The sequence below is a fragment of the Eptesicus fuscus genome, chromosome 7 (genome assembly GCF_027574615.1).
Source record: "Eptesicus fuscus isolate TK198812 chromosome 7, DD_ASM_mEF_20220401, whole genome shotgun sequence".
Taxonomy (NCBI): domain Eukaryota; kingdom Metazoa; phylum Chordata; class Mammalia; order Chiroptera; family Vespertilionidae; genus Eptesicus; species Eptesicus fuscus.
The window spans coordinates 59,432,171-59,459,628 of NC_072479.1; the positions used below are offsets into that span (position 1 = coordinate 59,432,171).

Below are 27,458 nucleotides of genomic sequence, written 5' to 3' on the forward strand. Positions count from 1 at the left end.
TTCCGGTCCGCCTGGCACGGCTGCAGTGGAGGTTGCTAGAACCCACGCGGAGGAAGGAAGAGACGCAGGCAGGCTTCGGGGACCCCTTCCCCGAGAGACGGCACCATGACCCAGGGAAAGGTACCGGCATCTCCCCCGCCTGCACCATCCTCCATCCTCGGGCTCCCGGCTCCCTACCATCCTGAGCAAGCTCTCTGGACCACTCTAGCATCCTCCCCTGGCCCTTGTGGGAAGGTCCTCTGTGGTCCTTGCTGAAGTCAGGGGACCAAAAGGCCCATTTCACGGAATGGGCCGGGGCCTCTTCCTGCCCACCAGGCTCACCTCTCCTCCCTGGTCCCCCTTCCACCCCTTGCTCTGACGTCCCAGAACCCTGCACAGATGCCCAGCCCCCCTTAAGGAGTCAGCCTGGTGTCGTGTCCGTGTGTGTGCGTGTATGTATGTGTGTATGTATGTGTGTGTGTGAGTGCCTGTGTGTTCACCAGGGTGAGCCCTGAGGGGCAGTTCCCATCCAGCATCCCCTTCTGGTCCAATCCCAACCCTAACATTAGCTCATCTTTCGCACCCTCCACAAAAACACCCCCCCACCCAAACCCCTGTCATTACTCTACATCTGGACACATCAACTGTGATTAGAGGGTTACTATGGCAGCCCAGCATCAGGATGCTCTAATTCTTGTTTTGGGTTTGGCAGGGCATGGGACTAGATGAGACCAGATGAAACGTCTTTTCTTTTTTTCCAGTTCTAGGCCTAAAATGTAGGGGAAGGGCTTGGCAGAGACTTGGCTGGCCCAGGAGGGTTATGTAACATCAGCAGCCTGTGGAATTATACAGCCACCAGGGCCTAGGGCAAAGGGGGAGGGTCCCCTGGCCTTCTGCTTGGGGATACTGAGGATTGCGCTGAGAAAACAGATAGCGACCTCCCTTACACTCCCCTTCTTCTTCCTGAGATGAGCCTCAGAGCCAATGGCAACCTTCCCTGGCTCCTCAGACCCTCCTCTCCCTGTTTTTAAGCTCATAAGGCCTCAAATGATGTCATTGGGTGATACCACCTCCTGCCATTGGGCAGACCTCACTTGGGAATGCCGGGTGTGTGTGTGTGTGTGTGTGTGTGTGTGTGTGTGTGTGTGTGTGTGTATGGGGGGCAAGGCCCAGGAGGCTCCAGGTGATTGCGTGCCAGGGTAGGGGCTGGTGAAGGGACCAGCTTGGACAGAGCTGAAGTCGGAGGTGATCGTCCTTTTCCCAGGCATGAGCCCTGGGTCTGGGCTCAGAGGACCTCCTTCTGGGGCTGAAAGGGATTTTCCTGCGCATGACTTTCCTGGTCTGGCTGGTCATGGAGGCTGGGGAGTGGGAGGGAAGCAGATGAGCCAGGACCCCATTCCCACAGGCCTAGGCTTGGACGCCCTTCCCCTGGGGGGTATTCACTGTGGGGAAAATGAAAACTCCTCCCTCTCCAGACCCTCCCCCTCCACTCCCTACCCTCACCTCCACCAGGCATTTTGCTGACCCTGTTCTGGGCTAACTGCGTTCCCCCACCTCCTCTGCTGCTCACCCCCAGCTTACTCACAGGCTTTCTAGTGACGGAATAGACCCTTCCAGGTCAGTGGTCCTCGGGGCTGGATGAGGACAGAGATCTGGTGCTTGCCCGACTCTGGCTGCCTCAGCTGGACCCTGCAAAGAAGGGACTCTGCGTCCTTCCTCAGTAGACCTTGAGGTTTAACACATTCTTTTTGGAGGCAGATCTAGAGTTCAGTCCTTTTTTGCTGTTCCAGTTCTCATACCACCCCTCCACCCCAATCTGCCCTTCTCTGGCGGCGTCCTTCAGGCCCTCACAGCTCACATCCTCTCTCCAAAGCTAAATGTGTACCTTGTGGGGCAGGGGGCACATCGGAGTTAAATGCACTTGAGGTTTCAACCTGCCATGGACACGTTTTCCTCTGGGCCTCCGTTTCCTCATCTGTAAAATGAAAAGGGGTTGGATTCGATGCCTTCTGAGCTCCCTTTCAGCAGTGACATTCTGTGATTCTGTTCTGACTCGGTGGCAAGGCTGAGATTCCGATAGGACAAGGCCAGAACAGGGCCCTCAGCCAGGGCCTCGTGCCCTTTCTCTGCCCTGCAGTCCCATTCCTCTTCCGCGCTCCTCCCTCTCCTCCCCGCGTCTGTTTCCCGGCTTTCCCACCCTCACTGTCCTTGGTTGTCTTCAGCCCGGCAGAAGCCGCCAGTCCCAGTGGATGGTGCCTGGGCTCTGTAGCCCAGTGGGCCACGTGTGGTGCTGTGACCTTGGACGAGTTATTCTTCTCCCTGATCCTCCATTCCCTCATTTTAAAACAGAGGTCAACATACAACTAGCAAGGAAGCAGGAAGATTAAATAAGAGAACCATTCATTCAATAATACTTTAAAGGGTTTACTGTGTTCCAGACCCCTCATTAGACCCCACAGAAACAGTGGAACCATACAAACCCAATCCTGCCATGGGAACAGTGACCACCAATGGGGAGGGTCTCTCCTAAGAATTTTCTCCTTTCTCCGTTCTTATCCCAGCTCCAGTGTGTGCCTGGCCAGCCCTGACCTTCCTGGAGCTCCGTTCTCCCATCTATAAAATAGGGAGACCCCCCCCGCTCCAGCTTATTGGGGTATAAGAGGCAAATAGAAATTGTACAGATTTAAGGTGTACAACTTGATGTTTTGATATACATTGTGAAATGATCACCAAAATCAAGCTGTTCAACATATCCATCACTCCACATCGCTCCTTCTTTTTTTGTGTGGCAAGCACTTAGATCTACCCTCTCAGCAGATTTTAAGTCCAACATACAGTATTGTTAAGTACAGTCACCACGCTGTGCATTAGATCCCCGAACTTCTTCATCCTGCTGACCCTTTGTTCCCCTTGACCAACATCTCCTCATTTCCCCCATCTCCCAGCCACTGACAACCACTGTTCTACTCTGTGCTTCCATGAGTTCGACATTTTAGCACCCACGTATCCCTGGGAGCATGCAGTTTTTGCCTTTCTGTGTGTGGCTTATTTCACTTAGCATAATGTCCTCCAGGTTCATCCAGGTTGTCACACGGGGAAGGATTTCCTTCTTTTTTAAGGCTGAGTAATGTTTCATTGCAGACGTAGACAACAAAAACAGGGAGGTTCTTGTCTTCGCCCCGCCCTTCCTAGTGCGGGGGACAAAGCACCCATAAAACTCCCAAAATTGAAGGGAAGGCTGGGTGAGGAGGGCTCGGAAGGCACCCTTTCCCTGGTAACCGTCTCTCTCTGCCTCCACTCCACAGCTCTCCGTGGCTAACAAGGCCCCCGGGACCGAGGGCCAGCAGCAGGCGAATGGAGAGAAGAAGGAGGCTCCAGCAGTGCCATCGGCCCCGCCCTCCTATGAGGAGGCCACCTCAGCGGAGGGGCTGAAGGCAGGGGCCTTCCCTCCAGCCCCTGCAGCTGTGCCTCTCCACCCCAGCTGGGCCTATGTGGACCCTAGTAAGTCTCTCAGCTCCCGAAGGCTGGCGCATCAGGGGGAGAGGTGGACTCACATGGAAACCTGGGGTGGGAGGAAGTTGCCCAGAAAGAGATGCCCTGTGTGGTTGTTGTAGGAGGCTCTGTGGTCAAAGGTTTGGTGTTTGGAGGACTGTTCTGAGGACGGTCAAGGAGGACTCCATGAAAAGGGAGACGTACAATGTCTGCAGTCAGAGTGCTGTTGGATGGGGATGTGGGGAATTTTTTTCAACGCACCATGCTAGGCAGAGGGGACAGATGCAGGAAGGACAACCAGGGGCTGGTCTAGAGAGGCCCTCCTAGAAGAAAGGGATACGGGAAAGCAATGCGGAGAGGACAGAGTCAGTGCAGGGAGGAGCCGTGTGATGCTGCGGCTGGCCACAGCCTTGGCTGGGGTGGCTCCCTGGGAGTGGGGTGCAGCCTGTTTACTTGTTAGCTGATATGACACCTCAGTGGGGACACATCACCAAGGAGGCCCTAGGAGTGTTGGGGGCCAGAGACCTGAGGATCCACGGCACCCATTACTCTCCTGTCTCTCTCCCTTTCCCCAGGCCCTTGTTGGAGGCATGATGTGGGCGGGTGTGTGGGTGACGGCCTCAGTGCCCCTCACAACCAGGCATAATTCAGAGGCACACTCACCAGGCCAGTGCCCAGAATGGGAGCAGGTGGGAGCCCCTTTGTTAAGTGGAGCAGCCTGTAGGAGCTTTGCCTCAGGGCTGGGAACATATAGCTCCCACAAGCTGTAAGGAAAGGCCCCTTCTGAAATCTTCCTCAGCCCCCTCAGCCTCCTCAGTAGCCCCTCAACCTCCCTCCCCCACTCTGGCAGCTCCCCACCCCCACCCCCAGCAGAATTCTAGAAGGGGTCCCAGGGACAATGCCTCAGACGGACTCTACTCACAAGGAGTAGTCACCATGGTCCACACCACTCGCCACAAAACCCCTCGTCCTAGACCCAAGCAGAACTACGTGCTTGTGTCCAACTGGAAGGCCAATAAAGGTCTGGTGTTTGGGGAGCCCTTCTCACCGCCTCAGATACCCACAGGGTGCTTCCTTCTTTTCTCCCCCTCCATGGCCTGGCTAGTGGGACTTTGGTGGGGGGATGCAGACAGAAAGAACATGAAGAAGAAGTGAAGGATGAGAGAGTGAGGGTCTCCAGGCCCCAGGCCTGCAATAGGCCCAGCTCTCTCCCCTTCCTCTTTATCCATTTCCTGGTGGCCAGGACTGGCTGCCTTAAAGAACGTTTTCCAAGCAGTTGTCGGGACAGGAAGGCAGGTCATTTCAGTCAACATGTGACAAACAGTTACTAAGTGTGTGCCAGGCACTGTGTCTGGCACTGAGCTCGTTTCTGGGGATGCATCCATTTGCAAGACCTGCCCTCACAGAGCTCAGACAAGCAAACGGACAACTACCATACAGTGAAACAGACGCAGTGATAGGGGCCTGGGCACTCACCTGGCCTGCCTGGCTGTCAGGGGAGACTTCCTGGAGGAAAGGGTATCTGCCGTGAGTCCCGAAGAACAGCATGAGTTTTCCTAGTCAAGAGGCAGGGAGATGAGTGTTCCAAGCTGAAGGAAGGGGATGTGCAGAGGCCCAGTAGCAAGAGAACACGTGGCTGAGAAGAACAGGCTGAAGAAAAGGAGGAGGGAATAATGTGTGGTGGAGGGCGCTGGGGGGCTCATGGGAGGCTGTGGGCCTTTGTTAAGGAACTTGAACTTGAGTAAAAAGCAGTGGGGAGCTGTCAGAGAGCTTGAAGCAAGGCCGTGCTGTGGTCACCTTTGAAAGACCAAGACGGAGGCTATTCCTGTGGAGGGAACAGCATGGAGAACTGATGGAGACAGTGGGCACGTGAGGCCTCAGGAATGGCCCAGACGAGGGGTGCAAGGGAGAGGGTGGCGTAGTCCCCATCGGGGGACTCATTTCCCTGCCTCTTTACTAGAATAACTCATGCCATTCTTCAGGACTCGAGGCAGATACCCTTTCCTCTCGTGATGCCAGAGCCGTAGGCAATCACTTTTATCTCGTTTCACCCCCATGAGGTGGCTTCACTGACCCATTTCATGGAAGGGACTTGGGATGGATGGTCATTTGCTCAAGGCCACACAGTCAGTCTTAGAGGAGGAGCCACATGTGGGTCTGTTTGACAGTGGAGTCCATGCTCTTCTGAAAGTCTGAGCTCTGGGACCAGCCTGCAAAACTTCATTCCCACCCACAACCCACTTCTTGCCCTCTCCTGGCTTTATTTCCCCTCCAGGATTCCCCCAGCCCTGGTTCCCAGCTGGATCACCAGCAAGTTCAGCCATCCAACTGGTCCCAGTTTCCACCCCAGGGGCCTCAGAGCAAGCTGGGATCAGGACCCTTGACCCTGAGATGTGCTAGATAGTTCTGAGATTATGTCTGTCCCTCTCTGATTCTTTGCCACAAGGAAGCCCGAATGTCTAGGGAGCGGTGGGGAGACACAGAGGGAAGGGTCGAATTTGTATGGCACAGCTTCATTCTCAGGACTCAGAACAAGAAGTCTGAGAAGCAGCTAGGGAGAGAGATCTGACGATGGGGTGCAAGGCCTGAGCATGGGGCTGGAGAGAAAGGTTTCGGCTGGTCCGGAGAGCCAGTTTGACAAACGGCAGCTCTGAGCAGGTGGCTGTTGGGGCCAGTGTTTATGCGTATGGGAGCCCTCATGGCCCTCCCCTGCCCACCAGGCAGCAGCTCGAGCTATGAGAGCGGTTTCCCCACCGGAGACCATGAGCTCTTCACCACCTTCAGTTGGGATGACCAGCAAGTTCGCCGAGTCTTCATCAGAAAGGTAACTGCCTCTCCCCAGCTCTCCAGGAAGGACTGGGGTGTGGGTGTGGGGAGCTCTCTGCGGCGGAGGCCACAGTCTGTCCCTCTCTCGTGATGCCAGCTGTTGGGAAGTGCTTCCTAAGATTCCCCCCCACTGGCCCTGCCACCCCTAAACATGTCGTCTCTTCTCTCCAGATACTGAGAGGCCCCTTTGCCTATGGGTGTGGGTTCTGGACCATCTTTACTCCTTTTACTGGGTCCTGGTTCTGTTCCCATGACCCTCAAGAAGGAGGACGGAGGGCACAGGATGCGGGTCTGGAGAGGAGATTGAGTCACAGGGCATCTCGGGCCTCCCTGAGCTTCGCTGGGGACCTGAGCCTCCCTGGCCTCGAACAAGGAACCCCTCTCACCCCCAGGTCTATACTATCCTGCTGATCCAGCTGCTGGTGACCTTGAGTGTCGTGGCTCTCTTTACCTTCTGGTGAGTTGACATGGGAAACCAGCACCTGTTGGGGGCTGGCCGTGGCCAGGCCTGGGGTGGGGGGCACCCGGACCGACGTTGTGGGGCCGTAGGCCTCCTCACGCCTGGAGAGAACCTTCCTTCTGGGTCTCTCTCCGATCCTCTCGCCCCACACCCAGCACTTCTGAGTCCCAGCCTGGGACTGTGGCTGGGGCTTCCTGAGCCACCAGGGGTGCATGCCTCCTTTCTTTCTCTCAAGTCCTGTGAACTGGGGTGGGGGTGGGGGGGCCATTGCAGATGTTGAACCAGAAATAGAGACAGAGGGTAAATGTTTGTGCTTCTTCCCTCCCTCCCTCTGCAGTGACCCCGTTAAGGACTATATCCAGGCTAACCCAGGCTGGTACTGGGCATCCTAGTGAGTATATCCCAGACCCCCGGTCCCCAGGCCCCTTCCCAGAGAACCCTCAGTGGCACAGAGTGGGAAATCTCTGCTGCTGACAGAACACAAGCCCATGGCCTCGTCCCACCCCATAGGATGTGTTCCCACAAGTGTGAGGCCAGAAGGGCCCTTCTGAGGTGTTTAGGTCTTAGGAGAAGGGGAGGAGGTAGGCATAGGTTGTGATGCCCGCACAAGGAGGGAGGGGTGGGGCTGGCGCCATGCTGGAGAGACTCAGACCTTGGCTCTGTAGAGAAGGAGGAGTGGGACACATTTGCTCACACTAATAATAATGTTGCTACTCTTACTGATGTTATTAAATCTTACTAATTGAATTGTTAATTACAGGGTGCCTAATAAGGGATGAGCATTGTTCTGTGTGCTTGATGTATGGTATTGAATTCATTCCTCGAATCTACAGGGTATGATTACCTCAGAAAACTAAGGCTCAGAGAGGTTGAGTAATTTGTCCAAGGTCACACAGCTAGTTCGTGGTTGAGCTGGGATTCAAACCCAAACATCAGGTTGAGGCTTGTGCTCTTAATCCCTCATCTTGGCAGACTCCCTTCCTTTCAAGCCACTCCGCTCCTGGCTGTACTCTTTAAGGAATGTGGCAGGTAACTTGAGAGAAGAGGTTTTGACAGTGTAGGTGATCCTGACCCTCCTATCTGGGCGATGAAGGAGTTATCCAACACAATTCTCTCACCAGAGTTTCCTTCAGCACCTGCTCTGAGCCCAGCTCCGTTCTGGGGCTGCTGGGGAGGGCAGTGGGCAGCACAAGGCAACATGTGGAAAACTGGCGGTCAGACGGGGGGACGAGGGAAGGTGTGAGCCTGGTACACTGAACCTCAGTCCACAGTGGGGCTGCACCTCAAAGAATGGAGACTGGAGTGGCTTAAGCAACAGCATGGCAGTGGGACTGCGCTGATCCGTTTGGTAAATTGGAATCTAGATTGTCAGAGGGCTAGAGGCTCCAGGTGGGGGAATCCAGGGTATCTCAGAGACAGGGGGGGCTTATGGGGTAGAGGCTCCCAACCCCTGGCCAAGAAGCTTACACACTAGGGCTGTGCCAGGCCTGTTTCCAGAAAGGGATCCGGTGGGGATGTGAGCCTGCTGGATCAACCAAGCCAAGAACAGTCCCAGAGTGGACCTAGAGTTTATGCAAGCCAGCCAAAGGCTGATCGGAGCGGGACTCCTTCTGGCCTATGGGGCTCCTCAGAGGAGCAGAGGCGTGAAGGGATGTCTCCATCAAGTTGGGGGCCCCAGGGGAGGGGGCATTTGCACCCAGAGCCTTTCCGAGGGCACAGGAGAGAGGGCCTGTCTGCAGACCGGGCAGGAGGCATGCGTCCCGGGGAACTGGGAGGCCCTGTGTGGTAAAGCTAATGAGGCCCCAGGGACGGCTCATGCAGCAGGTTGGCATGGCTCCCAGCACGTCAGCACTGCCAGGCAGCCTCGGGTGTCCTGAGAAAGGGAATGGAGTCCCCAGGTCCTTGGCCAGGCCTTCCGCGGGAGGGTCTGCAGGACACTGTGCCCTGCGCAGAGGGTGGCAGGGGGACAGCCCAAACAGGGGGAGCAGCCTCGGAAGTGGAGGCAGAGCCCACCCACTGAGCGTGGGCACGTGAACCTGGCCTCTGGGTGGTGAGCTTCACCAAGGCCGCCTCAACAGCTCAGGGCAGACAGCAGAGACGCTCTCCCTGGCTCGGGGTGGAGGGGTGGGGAGAAATAGGAAGCGGGCATGGGCCCTGTGCTTCTCAGGGGTGTCACAGTGCCTTCGAGATACTTGAGCATTTCACCACATGGTGTGCCCTTCTCTCCAGAACAGCAGCCTGCCCTGCCCCTCCTCACCCTTCAACACCATTCACCTGCCCCCTGATCTGCCTCCGGGTCTGAGACCTAGTAATCTCACCTCCTGCAACATACTAAGCCCTTAATAGCAGTAAGACTAAAACAGCGCTCTCTCTCTCTCTCTCTCTCTCTCTCTCTCTCTCTCTCTCTCTCTCTCTCTCTCTCTCTCAATGTGTGAGGCTCTGTGCTAAGTACTTTACAGATATTTTCATTTGATTCTTACACCAAACCCACCAAGGCAGGCAGTATCGTTATCCGCATTTAGAGGAGGAAATCGAGGCTCGCAGAGAGTTATTGCTTCTGAAGCCACATAGCCACGTTTTTCTGATTGCAAAGCTCCAGCACTTCCCGATCTGCTGCCCCCCTCCACCCCCACCCCACCCCCACCCCCGCTCGTGGCTCAGGACAGGGGAGGGGAGGACACTGGTGTTAGAGCTGGCCTCCACCTGAGCTGCACTCCTCTGTCCTGACACTCTGTAAACAGACCGTGGCGCCAGGCCAGGCCCTGGGGCCCAGGCTCTGACATACAAGTCAGTCTTTCTCTCACTCCTGTGACTCATTTTCTGCCCCCTGGGAGGGCAGCCTTCTAGCACTCCCTCTCCCCCCCTCACAACTTTCTGGAGGCCCGAGTGATCTCCCTCAGTGAGCTCTTGCCTTATTGTCTGATTGCTCCCTCCGAGCCATGGCAGTGGGAATAGTGAGAGCTGTGGGTGGGGATAGGGGAACCAGGCAGAGGAGGAAGAGGCAGAGACCAGAGCTAGGGAGCTGTCAATCATATTACAATAATAACAACTCCTATCCTCGAGGCCTCACTCGTGCCAGGCCCAGTGCTAAATGCTCGATGTGCATCCTCTCATTGGATCCTCGCAGCCCAGTGAGTTGGTACCAATATTCCTGTTTCCAAAGGACGAAATGGGGGCTCTGCCGTTCCCTTGTTCAAGGTCACATGATCGTAGTGGCAGAGCAGGGATGTGAATGTGACTATCAGGCTCCAGAGCTGCACCCTCCCCCCTTCTTCCTGACCACTGGTCTTCAGGGTTGAGGAGCTGTGGGCCAGAGCAAAAGAAGACTGGGCCCTTGTCCTCAGGAGGCTTCCATTCTGGCCAGGGGACAGGACCCACACCCAGGACGCACGTAGACAAGGCATTACTACGTGTGTTGCTGAAGCAACTGACTAATGACTGAAGGGAGTCCCAGAGAGAGCAGACGCTGGCGTGTTTCTCAACTGGGGCAGGAGATTCAACTATCCTTCATGAAGCAGGATGTGTTCACCAAATCCAGTAGGCGTGTCTCAACCCTACATTCCCTGTCCTGCATTTCACCCACAAATACTTAAAGATCGCCTAACCAGTGCCAGGCCCTGGGTTAGAAGGGCCTCTCAGATGAGCAGGCCCGTGGGAAGTGGGGGTGCGGGCTTCGGTTGAGGTATGCCCATGGCACACAGAGGAAGCCCCTCCAACCCAGACCTCCAGTGTCCTTGCCAGTTGGTCCTTTCCAGCAGCAGAGAGTGAGGTGCAGAGCGGGATGAGAGGGGAAAGGCGGGGGTGGAGCGTGCTGAGGGGTGGGCTGGAGAGGTAGGCAGGGGTGGATCAGGCAGGGCACTGCCAGGTCTTCAGGAATTTTAAACAGGGAAGTCCCATGATGGGATCAGCCAGTAGCTTGGAGGGTAGAAGGCAGGGCTGGAGGCAGGAGGACCAGAGGCAGAGAGGGGCCCACCGAAAGGAATGGGAGTGGGACTGGAGAGAAGGGGACAGATTTGAGAGCTGCCTGGCTAGGAGGATCAACAGGTCCAGGTGATTATCGGGCATGGCAGTGAGAGTCGGGGACGATGCTGAGGCCTCTGGTTGGGAAACCTGGAGGGTGCATGTCTTCTGCACTAGGGGATGCAGGAGAAGAGCAGGGAAGAGAGCGCGTTCAGGTCTAACCTGTTGAGTTTGGCGCGTTTCGGGGTAGCCATGTCTGCCCAGTAAGCAGTTGGGTATTCAGGTCTTAGGTTGAGAAGGAAAATCTAGATCAGAAATATAGTCTGTGAGTCATGAGCATTTGCCTAATAAAGGAAGTCCTGTGGGTGAGTGAGCCCACCGGGAAGAGCGTGAAGGGACCCTATGCACGGGAGGAAGGAGCCGTGGTTAGAGATACTCTGAAGGAGACTGAGGGGCGGCCAGGGAGGCAGGAAGGGAGCAAGTGTGGATCATCGTGGAACCAGGGAAACGACGAAGAGAGCAGATGCTGTGGAGAGGTCAGGGAAGAGGTAGACTGACGAGTGTCAGTTGGACTCAACAAAGTCCTAGTATTAGGTGACGCGGGGGCCGGGTTTGCTGGGCTGGGCAGTCATTGGGAGATGGAGAAGAAGACAGTGAGTAGGAGTGACTTTTTCAAGAAGCTTGGCTGTGAGTTGGCTAAGGTGGCAGCAGCTAAAACTAGGGAAGATGTTGATTAAAGATGGAAAACAGCTGAGGAGGTCTGTGTGGGCGGAGAGGTGGCAGTAGAAAGGTTTAAGTAATAGAGATGGCAGGGCAGTGGAGGGTGTGGGACCCAGAGCCCAGGCCAGAGGGATTGGCCTGGGGTGGGAGGAGGGACAGGAGGAAGGGCACATAGACGCAGGACGTGATGGTTGCAGGTGGCAGGCAGGGAGCTAAGGGAGCCCCACCTCCTCTTAAATCTTCCTGGGACATATCAGGCCAGACCAGGCCAAGAGTGAGGGGGCCTGAGAGGTTTGGGGATGGGGGAGAATGGTGGCAGTTGCTGCTGTGGGGGATGAGTGAGAGAACGCAGGAGGGAGATGGGAAGGATGGCAGGAGCCTTGTTGAGAGCCTTCTGGGTGCTGGAGACCACACATTGGTGGTGGCACCAATCTAGGTAGGTGTGAGCATGCCCTACCCTTGGGTCCTCAGCCCTCTTCTCCTACCTCCCTGACTGGCCTCCACTTCCACTGCTCTCCAGGAAATCCTCAATCCCCAATCCCTGTCTCTGGGTTGTGCCTGAGCTCCCTGCCAGTCTCCCACTGGACTTAGCCACCTGTTCCAGAAATCCATGCTGCAGGTACCTCCTGCTTGTGCCAGGCACTGGAGGACAGACAAGGGCCCTGCCCCTGCTGGTAGGGTAGACCAACAATAAAGTACCTCACAAGGTCATTATGGGTAATGCCAGGGCTGGGAAGGGCCTGAAGGAGGCAGCATGGAGCTGGGACTCTGGAGTCAGAGAGCCTGGGTTCTAATCCTGCCTTTGCCAGGTGGTAGCTGCATGACCTTGGACAAGTCACTTGACCTCACTGTGCCTCAGCTGTTCAATGAAAAGCATGCTGCCCTGGCCGGCATGGCTCAGTGGTCAGAGCATCAGCCCATGCACCGAAGGGTCGAGGTTTCAATTCCCAGTCAAGGGCACGTACTTGGGTTGCAGGTTCAATCCCCGGCCCAGTCCGGGCACGTGCCAGAGGCAACCAGTCAATGTGTGTCTCTCACATCAATGTTTCTCTCTCTCTCTCTCCTCCCCTTCTCTTTTCCTTCCCCTCTCTCTGAAAATCAATGGGAAAAATCCTTGCCTGAGGATTAACTAAAAAAAAAGCATGCTTCATAGAGAAGATATGAGATTACTTCATTTTAATAAAGCACATAGCACTCTGCCTGGCACACAGAAAACAGTATAGATGAGCTTTTCCTTTGAAGTAATAAGCTAGTGTCCAGGGAGACCACTTTGGATTGATTGGGTGGTCATCAGCTGTCCCATGGCACCCAAGTATTTATAGAGGCAGGCTCATTCGATTCCCCTTCCTCTCTTTTAGAATTGAACCACCATCCTGCCCATTGCTAAGTTCTAGGATGACTGTAGCTTCCCCCAGTCCCTGTCACCCTGCCTGGTGCCTTGTGGGGGTATAGAGTGGGATGAGCCGGGGACTGAATGGAGAGGCCTGAGGGGGTGGGGGTGGGGGTGGGGAGGGCCGCTAACTCACCCTTCATCTGTCTCTCACAGCGTTGTATTCTTTGCGACCTACCTGACCCTGGCCTGCTGTTCTGGACCTAGGTATGATGATGGCTTGAAGAGCAACTTGTGGGAACATGAGCAGGATCTTGGGCATTCTGACCCCAGGCCTGCCTCCCACCAGTGTGCTGTGCACCCCTAAGAAGGACCCATCCCTCTCTGGGCTCCTTCATGTAGGGCTGCACCTCCTTCCTTTACTCTGAGGTAGGAGGAGGGTGGACAGACAGATGGCACATGGAAATGTGGCTAAAGAAAGAGCCTCCAAAGAGTGGAGATGGGGCTGGGCAGAGACCCACCTCCCTGCAGGGGTGACCCAGCCTGCAGCTGCTGGCAACCCACCCCCCCCCGCCCCCCCATTCCTCTGAATTCAGTGGCTTGCCTTACAGGAGATATTTCCCCTGGAACCTGATTCTTCTGACCATCTTTGTAAGTGATCTGGGGGCTAAGGGCAGATGCTGAGTGGGGATGGAGGGAGGTGGGCTTCAAGGCCAGGATGTCTAGATTGGGGATGTCTAATGTGAGGCCACTGGGGGAGAGGGGTATTTTCACCCCACTTCTTTTTTTTTAAATATATTTTTATTTATTTCAGAGAGGAAATGAGAGGGAGAGAAAGATCGAAACATCAATGATAAGAGAGAATCATTGATTGGCTGCCTCCTGCATGCCCCACACTGGGGATCGAGCCTACAACCCAGGCATGTGCCCTGACTGGGAACTGAACTGTGACCTCCTGGTTCATAGGTCAGCGCTCAACCACTGAGCCACACTGGACAGGCCCCACTTCTTCCACAAAGATATCCCACTCGCTTTCCAAATGGGCTTAGTCTCTCCCTCCCCCCACTCCATCCACTGTCTCTTTTCATTGCAATTTTGTGTTTAAGAGGTTTGCATGGGCCATCCACGAGCTCTGGATAATGAAGAGTGGGAGGTCTTCGAAAGGGGGGCAGAGCAGGGCTGCAAAAGAAAGAAAGGTACAGCTGGCGTGAGGCCTGTTGGGATGCTATGTTGCCAGGCCCGACTCCTAGCGGTAACGTGCGTGAGTGAAGTCAACTAGAGTTGAGGGGTATGTGCAAGCGGTGGAGACCCAGGCTGGACCTGGAAGGTGTCTGGGCCCCAAAGTCTGAGTCATGGAACATTTCTGCTTTTCCTTTCAGACCCTGTCCATGGCCTACCTCACTGGGATGTTGTCCAGGTAAAGGGGACAGGGGGTAGGAAGGGGGGGGCCCTAGGCCAGGCTTAGAGCCCAGGACTCGCCACACTGTGGGTGGAAATGCCCCCAACTCCATCCTCCTGGGAGCATTGGGAGGGGGAGGAGCTTAGGCAGGAAACGCTGGCCTAGAGCCCTCTCCCTGTGCGCTCCCACGGACGGTGCCCCTAGGACCTGGCTAGGCTGGTGGGGTGGGGTGGGGATAGAGGAGACCAAGGTGACCCCTGTCAGGCTGCAGCTTAAAAGACCCCAAACTTGAGATTATGGAAGTTCCCACCTACAGGCAATAGCACAAACCCCTCCACCCCCATTCCCATCTCTCCAAGATCCTTCTAACACGTTGGGGAGGTCAGGGCCCAGGAGAAAGGCCAGGAAGCAGGGAGAAGGAAAACCCTCAGGAAGGAGAGAGGGTGGGGGCAAGAGCTCACGGGGCAGGTCTGGAGAGGAGCGTGGGCCTGGGCGGAAGGCCAGGGGAGTCGAAGACCTGCTGACCCCTGGCCTGTGCCCTGCAGTTACTACAACACCACCTCGGTGCTGCTGTGCCTGAGCATCACGGCCCTCGTCTGCCTCTCCGTCACCATCTTCAGCTTCCAGACCAAGGTCAGCTCCGGGGCCTGTGGGAGCAGGTGGGGTGGGGGGCTCCAAGCTCAGCCCCCATCTGGTGAGAGAGAAAGGGGATGAGTGGGGTCTGGGGAGGCCACCTGGGAGAGGTGATGGGAAAGGAATGCTGGTTCTGCATGAGCACGAGGTGGGGGCCTGCTGGACAGGCCTCAGCCAGCAGCTGACCTCTCCCATCCTTGCAGTTTGACTTCACCTCCTGCCAGGGCGTGCTCTTCGTGCTGCTCATGACTCTCTTCTTCAGTGGACTCATCCTGGCCATCCTCCTGCCCTTCCAATATGTGAGTCTGGGGGCTCCCAGCGGGCCCCACAGGGAGGGAGGGAGCCTGCCGGCCAGAGGGTGCTGTTTCCTCCCACACCCTCCAGGGAAGGCCCAGAGCCAGAGGCTCACAGCCTGCCACCCTATCCGGCCCCTCCTGGCACCTGCCCTGGGCTTGTTGGCAGGGTAAGCACACCAACAAGGAGGCCTTTCTCAGCAGGCCTGGGCCCCTGCCTGCTCCATGAGCCACATCCGGCTTCACCTTTCCCAGCCTCCCCTCTAGCGGGGAGGGGAGGCTGGAGGGGAGGGTGCCACGGAGCATTTCAACCCTTGGCAGGGAAGGGCGCTCTGGAGCTCCGTGGGGCCACCAGACCCCGAGGGGTCCTGAGGAAGAGCCTCCTGAGACTCTTGGAGGATCAGCTAAGTCCAGAGGGACAGACTCGGGGCAGCCAGGCAGGTGGGGGTCCGGCAAGCAGCTGTCCCCACCCCATTGGCACATCCATGGGGCAGCCAAGTCTCAGCTCTTGGACAGTGCCCAGCCTGCTCTGGGAAATCCAACGAGGACTCCCCAGGGCTCAGTGACCTATTTGGGGAACTAAGGCCTCTGCTGATGGAAAAGAGGGCAGGTTGAGGGCATCACAGGAGGGGTTTGAGGTTCTGATCCTGGGAACCCAAGAGATGAAGCTGAATTAATGGGCCCCTGTGGGAGGCTCAGTCTTATACCCACCCCTACTCCTCTTGGTCCTTGGTCAGCCCCACCCCTTTTCTGCCAGGTTGGGAGCCGCATTCCTCACCCCCATTTCCCCAGCCCCCAGCGCTTTGCTCCTCGGACAGCGGGATTGGTTCTAGCATTTCCTGGGCTCTTCCCAGGATCCTGTTGACGAAGGGAGGGGCCGGAGCTGGCCTGGGGCCCTCTGTGTATCTAAAATCGGGGGTACAGGGAGGGGCCCCAGAGCTTCAAAGAACCCTTTATTGACCCTGTCAGGCGGCTGGGATGCCTGTGCTTCCAGGAATCTTCTGGTGGAAGGCCCCACAGGGGGCACAGCTGATGGGGTACCGCTCATAGGGTTTCCACGGGGTGCCCCTGCGACCTCAGGGGCTGAGACTGGGAAGGAGCGCGGTACCAGCCTCTGCAGGCAGCCTCCTCCTGCACGGCCGGCAGGAATTCCACATGGACCCACCTCACCCCTGAGTTCAAGTCTTTGTCCCCTTCCACCCCAGCCCCTTACCAGCATAGGCAGAGCCTGGGAACTCCCCACAGAGAGACAGACAGACTCTGTGCAGGGCAGGGAGGGAGGAGCTGCCCCAAGGCAGCTCCAGGCTGGGAGAATGACAGGCCAACGGGAAGTCACCCTGGTGCTGCCTGAGCCTGGGGCTGTGTGGAGGGAACAGGTGCAGGTCAGGTTGGGCGCTCCCTGCCAGGCCCTCCAGGATCACTGTTAGCTTGGGGTTCCCCCACCCACCCTGGACACACAGAGAATTGGGGATCCCTGTTGGGGACCTGGCATTTCTTAGGAACATCTGGGGAGGGTTGGGAGCAGTGAGGGAGGGTCCCACTAGGAAGGTCTGTCCCACGTCCTCCATTCTCTAGACTGAGCCCTCCTCCCTTCCCCACCGCCCCACCGCCCCATCTGCCATCCCTAAGCCCACTTTCGTCTGCCCCATAGGTGCCCTGGCTCCATGCAGTGTATGCCGTGCTGGGAGCAGGCGTGTTTACATTGGTAAGTGCGGCTCCCTAGGGGCCCCGCCTTTGATCATCTCCCCAGGCCCTCCACCATCTCTGCCTTTCTCATGGTCCTCCCTGAACCTGTGTGACGTATCTGGGGCAGAGCAGGGCTCAGTGCTAAGGTCAAGGAATTCTCTCTGTTCTCCAAGACAGACCAGCTCATCTGGGCAGAGGGGGAAGGGAGGTTGGAACAGCAGGATGGAAGCTTTAGACAGGGCTGGGAAGACGTGCCCCTCACGTCTGGGGAGAACCAGGGCTGCTTATGGGGGTGGGAGAGTGAAGGTCCTGGACACATGGACTGAGTTAGTTGCTGCTCTCCTCGGGTAATCTGGGAAGGCTTCCTGGAGCAAAGGAGATTCTGAGCACCCTGTGAGAGAGAGGCACTCAGGCTGAGCTTGTTCTTGACTGTTCCCACCAAAGGGGGCGTGTTGATGACCACGGTTGCGATTCTGATAACAATAACAGCTACGTTTATTGAGCACTGGCTCCCCTCTCCTCTGAAAGCTCCCAGGGTACACTTCATCCTCACCGTAACTCTGTAAAATAAGCTCTGTTGTTAACAAACGCAGGTAAGGAACCCGAAGCTCAGAGACGGTAAATGACTTGTCCAAGGTCATCCAGCATGCGAGGAAGTGGGAGGGCCAGATTGGGAACTGGATGGTCTGGTTGCAGAGCCCCACCGGCCAGGTGGGGAAGGGAGTGGGTGGCTGGAAGCAAAGGGGACAGAAGGTGACCAGGGGCAGACATTCCCCTGGAGCAACCTGTGTGTTGGCCCTTTGCTCAGATGATGAGCTCCAAGGGTGACGGTGACGGTGCTCCAGGGTCCACCATGGGGACAAACTCACGTTGGTGACCTCTCCTGGGTGGCGGTACCCAAGGTGAACTTCCACTGCCAGCAGGAGCAGCCACCGGACTGTCCTCGCCCTCACTGGAGTGTTCAGCTCAACTCCGTCTGGCCAGAGTTCTGGGCGTAGTCACAGGTCCCAGAGGCTTGTGGGTGATAGACCGGGAAAGCAGAAACGGGGGAGTGAAGGGGTCAGATATGTGAGCAGAGGTTTTGGATAGATTGGAAAAGCAGGAATGGGGGTGTGGTCAGTGTGTTCATTCATCCCCACAGGTCTTTACTGAGCACCTACTATGTGTGATGTGCTGTGTGCCCAGGATGCCACCGTTAACAGGAAGAGCGGGGGGTGTGGCACATGGTAGCATTCAGTAAATATCTGTGCGATGAGTAAAGGACCTCCGGGCTCAAAACTTGACATTCCCACTTCTTGGGGAGCCTCGTAAATCTTGGGCAAACCAGGATGGTTGGTCACCCTACAACACTTCACTTCCCTTGGCTGCCGGACCAGCCCTCTCTCTTCCAGGCAGTATATGCTAAAGACAAGTTTAGACTAGGAGGATGGGGCGAGGAGTCTGCAAGGAGGAAAGAAAGAGGGAGGGTCACACTGGGAGGAGTGAGCTGCTGGGGCCTCAGAGGGGAGCCAGGGTTTGCCAGAGACAAATGGAAGAAGAGGGGTCAGTGCAGGGGGGAGGGGGGGCGGGGCCGAGCATGATGGGTAGAGGGTAGGGGAGTTCACTTGGCTTCAAGAGGATCAGGTCACAAGTGTGTCAGCTTCGTGGGGAGGCTGTCGGTACAAGTAGAGTTGGATGAACATTAATCCGTTAAATTTTTTTACTAATCCCTGTGTTATTAGAATAATCAGAACAACCCAACCATCTGTTCCACCCTTTACCTTTCAACAAAGCACTTTCACACCTGTTACCTCATTGGGTTTTCACCTCCACCAGGGAGAGAGGCATCGCTGATGTTACAAGGCCTGATTTCACACCTGGGGCCCTGGGTGTTAAAGGGCTGGCACCGAGTCCCAGTGCCAGGAATAGGCAGATTTAGGACGGGACCCAGGTGTCCTGTGCCCAGGCTGGTGCCATTTCCAGTGCCCCGTGGTCCCCCGCAAAGAAAACAACTCCAAGAAGGAGGAGGAGGAGGAGGAGGAGGAGGAGGAGGAGGAGGAGGAGAGGAGGAGGAGGAGACAACTCCTATTGTCTTGGAGTTGGGGGAGGCTGGGAGGTCTCTCCAGTAACTGCTGCCCCCCTCCCCATCATCAGTAGTATTGCCCTTTCTACTGGATTATTCCCATCAGCCTAGAAACAGGTTCTCTCCTCGCCCCCCCCCCCCCCGCCCCGCCCCCACATACACACTGCTCCCTCCTCCTTGCCCTGCTTTATTTCTCTCCATAGCTCTTCTCATCCTCTGACAGACTCCGTATCTTTCTGATTTGTTTGTTTCTCATTTGTCTCCCTCCGGCAGAATATAAATTCTTCCATGGCAGGGACTTGTGTCTGGCTTGTGTATCGCTGCCTCCCCAGTGCTTAGAACAGTGTCTGGCACACAGTAGGCGCCCTTGACGTTGTGGAATGAAGGGATGCCCGAGAGGCATGGCTGAGGTGCTGTTTGTGGGGCAAAGGAAGCGGCTGCACAGTTGACTTAAGTGCTGCACCAGCTTCTGTGAGTCACAGGAGAGGAGGAACCACAGGACTAATTAATTACCCGTTAATGTCTCCTTGGGAGACAACACACCAAAAGGCCCTGGTAGGGCTCATCCTTCAGGTTATGTAAACAATGGTCAGGAACCTGGTGCGTGCGTCCCCCTGCTCCTCGCCCTGCCCTCAGTTGTTGGGTCAAAGGAAGGAGGACATACAGCAGGTCCCCTGGGTTCCATGGGGTAAAGGAGGGTTGAGGCGGGGGACCGGGGGGAGAGACACTCAGTGGATTCATTCCCTCCCTCCCTCCCCTCAGTTTCAGGTGGACAGAGGCCCTCAGAGCCCCACAAGAACTAAGGTCCCCGGCCTTCCCATTAACTCCCAACTCAGAAGGCCCTTGGCCTCAATCTGACCTCCGTCCAACTTCAGTTCTGTCCTGTGGAATCTGCGGTCACCATCCCCAGAACCAGCGCCCAGCACCCCTTCTCTCTCCAGCTGCCCATCCTGGCATCCCCTACCCTAGCGTGGGGCATTCTCAGCACCATGAGGGGCCCTCCCTGCACTGCAGCTGGAAAAATTAAAGCACTTAGCGTGTCCCTGCCTTGCTCGCTGTCGCAGGGAAGATGCTGAGGGAGGGGTGAAGAGAAGTGTCAGAGGAGGCCCAGACCCCCTGTGAGAACCAGCCCCCTCCCACCAGCCTGAGCCTTGGCAAAGTTACCAGAAGCAAATGGTTTTCTCTCCTAGAGATCACAGCCCCTCCCCATTTCGGAGGGCAGGGCCACCAGCTGGATTGGGCTGAGAGGGGGGGTGGGGGTTGGGAGCCCAGGTGTTTAGGGTTGTGGCCCAGCCTTGAGAGGCAGCCCCTCCTAGGCCTCACCCCATCAGCTTTGGTGCATTCTCAAGAGGCCTTGGGTTTTCTGCCTCACCCCACCCCACCCCCACTGGGCGCCAGACCCTAATGCCAGTAGAAGTGGGTGAGTCAGCCGAAAGGTACTCACCGCAGGGTGGCCCCATCCTCCTCTCCCCTCTAGTGCCCTCTCAGGTGCTTTCTGTAGAAGCTCGTGGAAAATCAGGCAGGACAGCTGGAGGGCTGGGCTGGGCTGATGGGCAAGGTGGAGGGGCTGAGACCGAGCAGGAGGGCTGGGCTGGGAAAGGAGGGCGGGTGGGGCCGAGGGCCTGGCCAACAGGTTTGCGGCTGTGGAGCCACGGTGCCTAATGAATTATGCCGCCATGCCCACATGACTTTGGGCAGGTTGCTCTGCCTCTGTTAGTTCTTCTTTGGGGACTCCCAAAAGCTACTGAGGGTCCCCAGCCACCTAAATCAGAAGCCAAGCCGGAGGCCAAAGGAAGGAACTCGGCAGAGGGTTTTAGAAATTAGGTGATGGGCCTAATGAGACGAGAACTCTCTCCGCCTGCCCAGCCTGGCCAGTGTGAGGCCCTCCCTGCTTTAAGGAAGATGAATGAGAAGCTGTGTGGATAGGCCAGAGGCTGGGAGACCGGTTAGGAGGCCGCTGAAGCGTCCTGGCGTCAGGGACAGGGGCAGGGAGAACGTGCGGGCCAGCACCAGATGCCTGGAGTCCGATGTGCTGGGACATTACCCTTTAACGCCGGGAAGTTGAACAGATTCCTCCAGGGCAGCAGGGAGGCTGGATTGACCAGTAATTGTTCCTTTGGGGAAACGTCCGTCCGCTCAAAGGTGCCTCCCTCCCCGGCCTCACCTCCGTTCACTTCCTGTAGTCTCACCTCTCAGGAACCAGACCCAGAGCCCCCTCTCCCCAGCCCAGGGGTGGAGGACTGAGGGAGATGGTGATTCAGAGGTCTCGTGGGGAGCAGGGCAGGGGCAGGGGCAGGGGCAGGGCAGGGCAGGGCAGGGAGGGGAGGATCACTGCTCTCACATGCAGGGGCATTCTCCAGCGCAGAGCCAGGGGAGGCACTATCAGAAGGGGCAGGGGAGCCTGCAGCGTGGGAGGCAGCTCTCCCGCTGGCCACACACATCCCACCCAAACCACGTTCACGGCCTGGCTCCTCTTCTTACCACTATGACCTTGGGCAACTTACTTGACCTCTCTGCCTCAGATGCCTCATCTTTTAAATGGGGCTAATATGAACTCTCTCACAAGACTGGGTAATGATTACATACGATAACATGCACAGAGAACATGGTAGTTTCTCATCTCCTGTGGTAGCTTGTACCCTTACTGTAAATGTTAACCTTGCCATCCGGAGCCCTGGATTTGGGAGCCAGGGTACCTGGGCTCAGATCCATTCTCTGCCACATTTTAGCTGTCAGGTCTCTGTGCTTCGTTTTTTAAATCTATAAAATGCAGATAGTAATAGTACCCACTCCATAGGTCGTTGTAACTTTAAAATGAATTAATATATGCAAAGCACTTAGAGCGTGCCCCGCACATCATCGGTGATTAATAAGTATTACCTGTTAGTAGTAGTCAGTTGCCTAAGGTCAGAGGCAAGATTTGAACCCAGGTCTGTATGCCTTCCCGATCCGTGTGCTTGAACACTGTATCACACTCCTGCCCTTCCTCCTACGACCGCCCTCCATTCTCTCACATACTTTGTTCACGCTCCCCTTTTATCCTGGGCCAGGCTTTCTGGCTCACGTGCCTGCCAGACCCTGCCCCCGCAGTGGCCCATCTGGAGATGCATCCCAGGACCCAGGGCTACGTGCAGTTGTGTGTATCATTAACATTTTTGACACTGAGGTCAGTGAAGACAGGAGAAGTATGTAACAGTGGCCCCAGGCAACTAGTGGGCTCAGCACCTCTCCTCCCTCACCCTGACCCACATCTCAATGTGGGACAGGAGGCGTAAGGCTCATTGTTTCTTCCTGAAGAATCCCCAAAGCCCAGGCTCACTCTCTAGCCCGAAAGGTGGTGGCAGGGTCAGCTGGGCCCAGCTCTCTACATCCCCCAGGAAGCCTGCAGTGCTCTTGGCCATGAGCTCTGTTTGCACATCTCGTCCCACCTCTTCTGTCCTTACACACACGTGCACGCACATGTGCACATAACACACACACATGTGTGCCATGACCCAAGGAGTGTCACATGGTGGAAAGCATGGGATTTGGGGTCAGGGACTCGAGCTGCGCTCTTGGCTGTGTGGAGTGGGCACCTCACTCACGCTCCCTGTGCCTCAGTCTCCTCAGCTACCCGACGAGCTCGATCATGCAGCACCTGCCACAGGGGCTTGTGCTGAGAGGTCACCACGTCTTCTTTTGTGTAACATTAATCTTTCTTTTTAAATTTCCTAACTATATAATATGTGAATATGCTTAGTCATACATGTCATTTTTTAAAAATATATTTTATTGATTTTTTACAGAGAGGAAGGGAGAGGGATAGAGAGTCAGAAACATTGATGAGAGAACAACATCAATCAGCTGCCTCCTGCACACACCCTACTGGGGATGTGCCGGCAACCAAGGTACATGCCCTTGACCAGAACCGAACCTGGGACCCTTGAGTCCGCAGGCCGACGCTCTATCCACTGAGTCAAACCGGTTAGGGCTATTTCATTTTTTTTAATCTTAAATAATATAGGTAAGGCTAGCATTGTTTTGACCATGTCCCTCACTGCCTCCCCCAGTGGTAACCGCTGAGATCAATATCTTTCCAGGCCTTTCTATATGTGTTTTATAGATATTTGCTACATAGGCTCCTGTGAGGTTTGTCTGCTAACATAAAAGGGATCATCTGATATGGATTTGTCTGCAACTTGGTTTTTTCTTGTAATAGCACATGTCAGAGATGTCTCTGCCCCAGAACTGCTACCCACAGCTTCTCACCCGGTCCTCGCTGATGGAATCGGGTGTTTTCAGTGTTTCGCTGTTGGAACCAACGCCTCAGGGACAGCCTGGGGCGTGCCGCTTTGTGCACGCCTGCTGGCATTTCTGTAGGATGGACGCGGTCCGTGTGTTATTTTTTATGCTGATTCAACGCATTGCAGCCTCAGCGTTTTGTATTCAATGCCTGTTTGTTGGTGGCTCTGAGCTGGCCTGTCCCTGGCATACTCCCTCGCTGCCTCACGCCTGGGAGAACAACAGACCTAAGCCTAAGCCCTGGACACAGCAGGGTCAGCCCGAGTGTGTGGCCAGGGGCCCTGGCCAGGTCCAATGCTAGCCAGTTGGGTGAACCAGGAAAGTTTGCTTTGGATCCTCTGCCTCTGTGCATGCCCTCTCCCTCCCTGCCCCCTCCCTCCACTCCCATCTCCATCAGAATGAGACAGGTCACCTGGCTGCGGCACTAGATAAATGACGGCCAGCAAACCAGTCACCTGCTCTGGGACTCCTTCCCTCATATGTAAAATAGTGACAGTAACACGCACCTCCTAGGGCAAATTGGGTACGTGAGATGAGATAAAAGAATAGTGTGTAAAAGGACTATTCAGACATCAGCCTAATCCTCCTGCCTCTTGCCCATATCCCACTTGCTCTTGTCTTCAGCTGGCTACCAACTCAAGTACCTGCTACCCTTTTTGTGGTTGGCCTGTTGTTTAGCTCTCAGCTGAGATCTTGGCTGCCAGCTAAGATGTTAACTGTAACCAAGATACCTGCTCTCCACCGAGATGTTAGTTAGCAATGCTTACTGTCACCCAGGGGGCATTATTAGTAGGTAACTTTCCCCTATAATGAATGCTTGCTAACAATATAATCTCTGATGATGTCTTTTGCTCTCATTCGATTATTAGTTCTCTGAAGGCAGGTTCCCTGAAACATAGTCGATGCTCAATAACTATTGCTGGGAATCAATGAATGAAAAGCCTTTGGTTGCTTCACAGGCATGAGGTTGCCGTGAAGGGGGCTGCCAGGCAGTGGGGTGGGATTTGGGGCAGGCTATCCCAACACAGATAAGCATCCATGGCCACAGGCCAGTGGCAGCGGCAGGAATCCTTTCATTCCTCTTTTCTCTGAGAGAAGAGCCAGCTGGCTGCTCTAAGGGGCCTCCCGGGTGAGTGCTCCTTGGAGGGGCCTCCTCCAACCCTGGTCAGGTCCCAGCCTTCGGAGAGTTGAGAGATTGATTTTCATTAGCTTACCCAGGGGTGACCAGGCTCTGGGCAATCAACCAAGCGAGCTACTGATTGATAAGTCAGATCAGCAGTTTATTAACTTCGGCTGGCAGGCGTGACTGCTTAGCAGCTTGTAGCACTGGATTGGCCCCTCTCCTGGCTTGTTCTCTCTGCAGAAGGAAAATGTTTTGGGGAACCCACATCAAATTCAGGAGCGTGGAATGGAGCGAGAGGATTCTAAAGAATAATAGTTGGTGCTACATACATTGCCGTATATGGACCCTCAAAACCACACGGAGATGGGGTCATTGCTACTGTCCCGTTTTGTAGATAAGGGCGCTGAGGTCACGTGGGTGATGGCTACTGAGGGACGAACCAGCACTCAAACCCGGGTGTTCCAGCTCCAGCCCTGTGCTCTCATAGGCCCTTTCCTCAGTGCCGCTGAGCCCAGGAAGGCCGACACACCGTGAACAGGGCCTTCTCGGCCCTGGTCATGGCTCCCCATTTTTCTTCTGTGGAGGCCACACAGCTTCCCTGGTAACATACCTGCCTCCTCAGTGAGCCGCGGGAGACGCTGGAGGCTCAGCAGCAGCGCACACATGTTCTCAAGAGGGCACCTCTCCTGCAGATAATAACAATAAAACCACATTAACAGCTACCATTCATTAAGCGCTTACCATGTTTCAGGCACCGTGCCAGGCGCTCTGCACGCATTATCTTTCTGTCACAACAACCTCAGGAAAGTTGTTTAGCTCTCATCTGTCTCAGAGAGAAATGCCTGCCCCGGGGCCCACCACCAGTGGAACTAAGACTAGAATCCAGTCAGTCTGATTTTCAAGCCTGCACTCTTAACCGGCCCCCACGCCACACCTTCGAGGGTGACACTCCTCCAGGGCCCACTTGCTGGACTTGCTCCCTGTTGGAGCCTCTGCCCCCTGTGCCCTGGGGTCATTGGCACTGAGGCGGGGTCCACACAGGCCTCCGTGGGGCTGCACCTAACGCAACTCCAAGGAGCCTGGGTCCTGGAGTCAGGGAGTCAGTGTCTGGGGTGAAGGAAATGGAGCTGGGCCCAGTTTCCAGGGTAAAGTGTAAGCTGGCCCCTCCCTCCGTCTCCTTCCCCCCTGCTCTTCCCATGCTGAATTTCCTCACCCATCACACCATGCCTTCTCAGTCTAGCAAACTCCTACTCATCCTTCAAAGCCCAGGTGAAGTGTCACCTCTCCTGGAACACCTTCCTCCTACCCAGTCAGCCCTAATTATGGCATTTACTGGTTTTTATTGTACTCAGCTCAGACTCCCGACTAAGCCGGGAGCCCCCAAAGGCAGGCGTTTGTGTCCCCCGTTGGCTGCAGCTCTCAGCAAGTCGCTGGCACCCGCCCTTGCCCCATGCATAGGTATCGTATAATGAATGTTTCAGAGAGTCCAAGGAATACAGGGCCATGCACAAGTGACGGAAGAGCCGGGCACAGCCCAGTTAACAAGAATGTGAATCGATTTAAAGAATTCCAATCCCATGTGGATCAGTGGTTCATAACCTTTGAGACACGGGTGGAACTTTTTGGCTTCTTTCTCCCAGAAAAGTACAGCATGCCCGTCAGATTTCATATGCTACTTCTTGCGGGGTTCTGCTCCGTAGGCAGGGACCCCCGAGAAAAGCTGTTAGGAGGGCTCACTATGGACAGTGGGAAGGCCTGGTAGGGGGCAGCAGGGTGGCCAAGAGGAGCCATCTCTCCGGGAATAACTATTCATAGTCCAGGAGGCCAAAAAGGCGCCCTGGGGAGAGCCTGCTTCCCGGCAGGAGGCACACACCCTCGTGCTGTCCGCATGCAGCAGAGCTGAATGGTGAAGCGTGGGGGCTGTGGAGGAGGCCTGCTCAGGTTCAAGTCCTGGCTTGGCCACTTCCTAATTGTATAACCTTAGGCACGTACTTAGCATCTCTGGGCTGTGGTTTTCTCTGGGAGTAATAGAACCCCTACCCAGTAGGGATGTTATTAGGTCTAAGCAGGCTAATGTCTGGAAAACACCTAATAAATTTCCATTCCCTGCTCACTATTACTTGAAGCATTCATTTGTCTTCTAAGAGCAGAGCCCTGGGGGGAATGGCCAGAAGGCTAGGACTCAGCTTGAAGGTCCCTCAAGGCCCCCTCCTCCAGGAAGCCTCCCTGGCTCCCTGCCACACCCACACAGGGCCAGGGTCCTGTGATCTGCACCAGGTGCTTTGCTTACACTCGTACTAACACCTACTTCCCACTAGACTTGAAGTTCTATGAGGTAAGGGATCTTGTCTGTTCTGTTCTTTACTGTATCCCTGTGCCTGGCACACAGTAGGTGCTCAGTGAATAGGTGTTAAATTAGGGACAGAGGTGTTGGGAAAGTTCCAGGTTCTGGGAAAGTTCCAGATACTGGGCTGGAAGGTCACTGAGCAGTCAGGCAGCAAGTGATAGTAACAAAATCAGGGGTGGGCCTGGGTGGGGACACTGGGCCCCTTGGTCAGTGTCACAGTGACTGAACCTTCTGACTTCTCCCCTCTCTTCCCCTTCCCTCAGTTCCTGGCATTTGACACTCAGTTGCTGATGGGTAACCGACGCCACACGCTGAGCCCCGAAGAGTATGTGTTTGGAGCCCTCAACATTTACCTAGACATCATCTACATCTTCACCTTCCTCCTGCAGATTTTTGGCACCAGCCGGGAATGAGGAGCCCTTCCCACCACCTCTCCCTTCAGAGAATGCTCCCTCGCTGGCCCTCCACCCTCCCTGTGCTCCTGTAAGCCCAGATATAAACTAGCTGCCAGGCCAGCCTGGGGCCAGCCTGCTCACTCCCTCCGCCCACCCCTCATCCTCACCCTCTGTAGCTTGTACCCATGCCCCGAGGGGCCCTGCGGAACCAAGGTCACCCCATGCCCTGTGCCACCCTTTCCCCCAGTTACATCTCCCAGACTGAGACAGGCCAGGCTGGAGACTCCCCTGGGTTTGAGGACCCAAGGGACAAGTGAGAGGAGAGCAGCAGGATCTCAGAGGGAGAGACCCTAGGAAGCCTGGCTGAGGCCTGCACCCCACCGAGATTCCTCCCAAGGCTGCCACAGCGGTGTGATGGGGGGTGGGTTGGGGGGCACATTGTCCTGTGTCCAGGACACCCTCCTCTCTCTCT

General features: G+C 55.8%; 1 protein-coding gene across 2 annotated transcripts; it reads left to right on the forward strand.

Moving 5' to 3' along the window:
- The first annotated feature begins 61 nt into the window (after positions 1–61).
- On the forward strand, positions 62–27,458 carry FAIM2 (Fas apoptotic inhibitory molecule 2). 2 transcript variants are annotated; one of them, XM_008140656.3, is made up of 12 exons: positions 62–120; positions 3,285–3,480; positions 6,192–6,295; positions 6,690–6,754; positions 7,095–7,148; positions 12,984–13,034; positions 13,379–13,418; positions 14,147–14,184; positions 14,712–14,799; positions 15,003–15,098; positions 16,744–16,797; positions 26,855–27,458. In XM_008140656.3, the coding sequence occupies exons 1-12, from the start codon at positions 106–108 to the stop codon at positions 27,002–27,004; spliced, it is 951 nt and encodes a 316-aa protein (XP_008138878.1). In that variant the 5' UTR covers positions 62–105; the 3' UTR covers positions 27,005–27,458. The 2 variants fall into 2 exon arrangements, with proteins under 2 accessions (XP_008138878.1, XP_054574435.1); XM_054718460.1 differs by lacking the exons at positions 62–120; positions 3,285–3,480 and adding an exon at positions 4,395–4,492.

Coding starts and splice junctions, on each gene's coding strand:
- FAIM2 (XM_008140656.3), top strand. Junction 7,149..12,983: donor GGCTGGTACTGGGCATCCTA/GTGAGTATATCC, acceptor TGTCTCTCACAG/CGTTGTATTCTTTGCGACCT. Junction 13,035..13,378: donor GCCTGCTGTTCTGGACCTAG/GTATGATGATGG, acceptor CTTGCCTTACAG/GAGATATTTCCCCTGGAACC.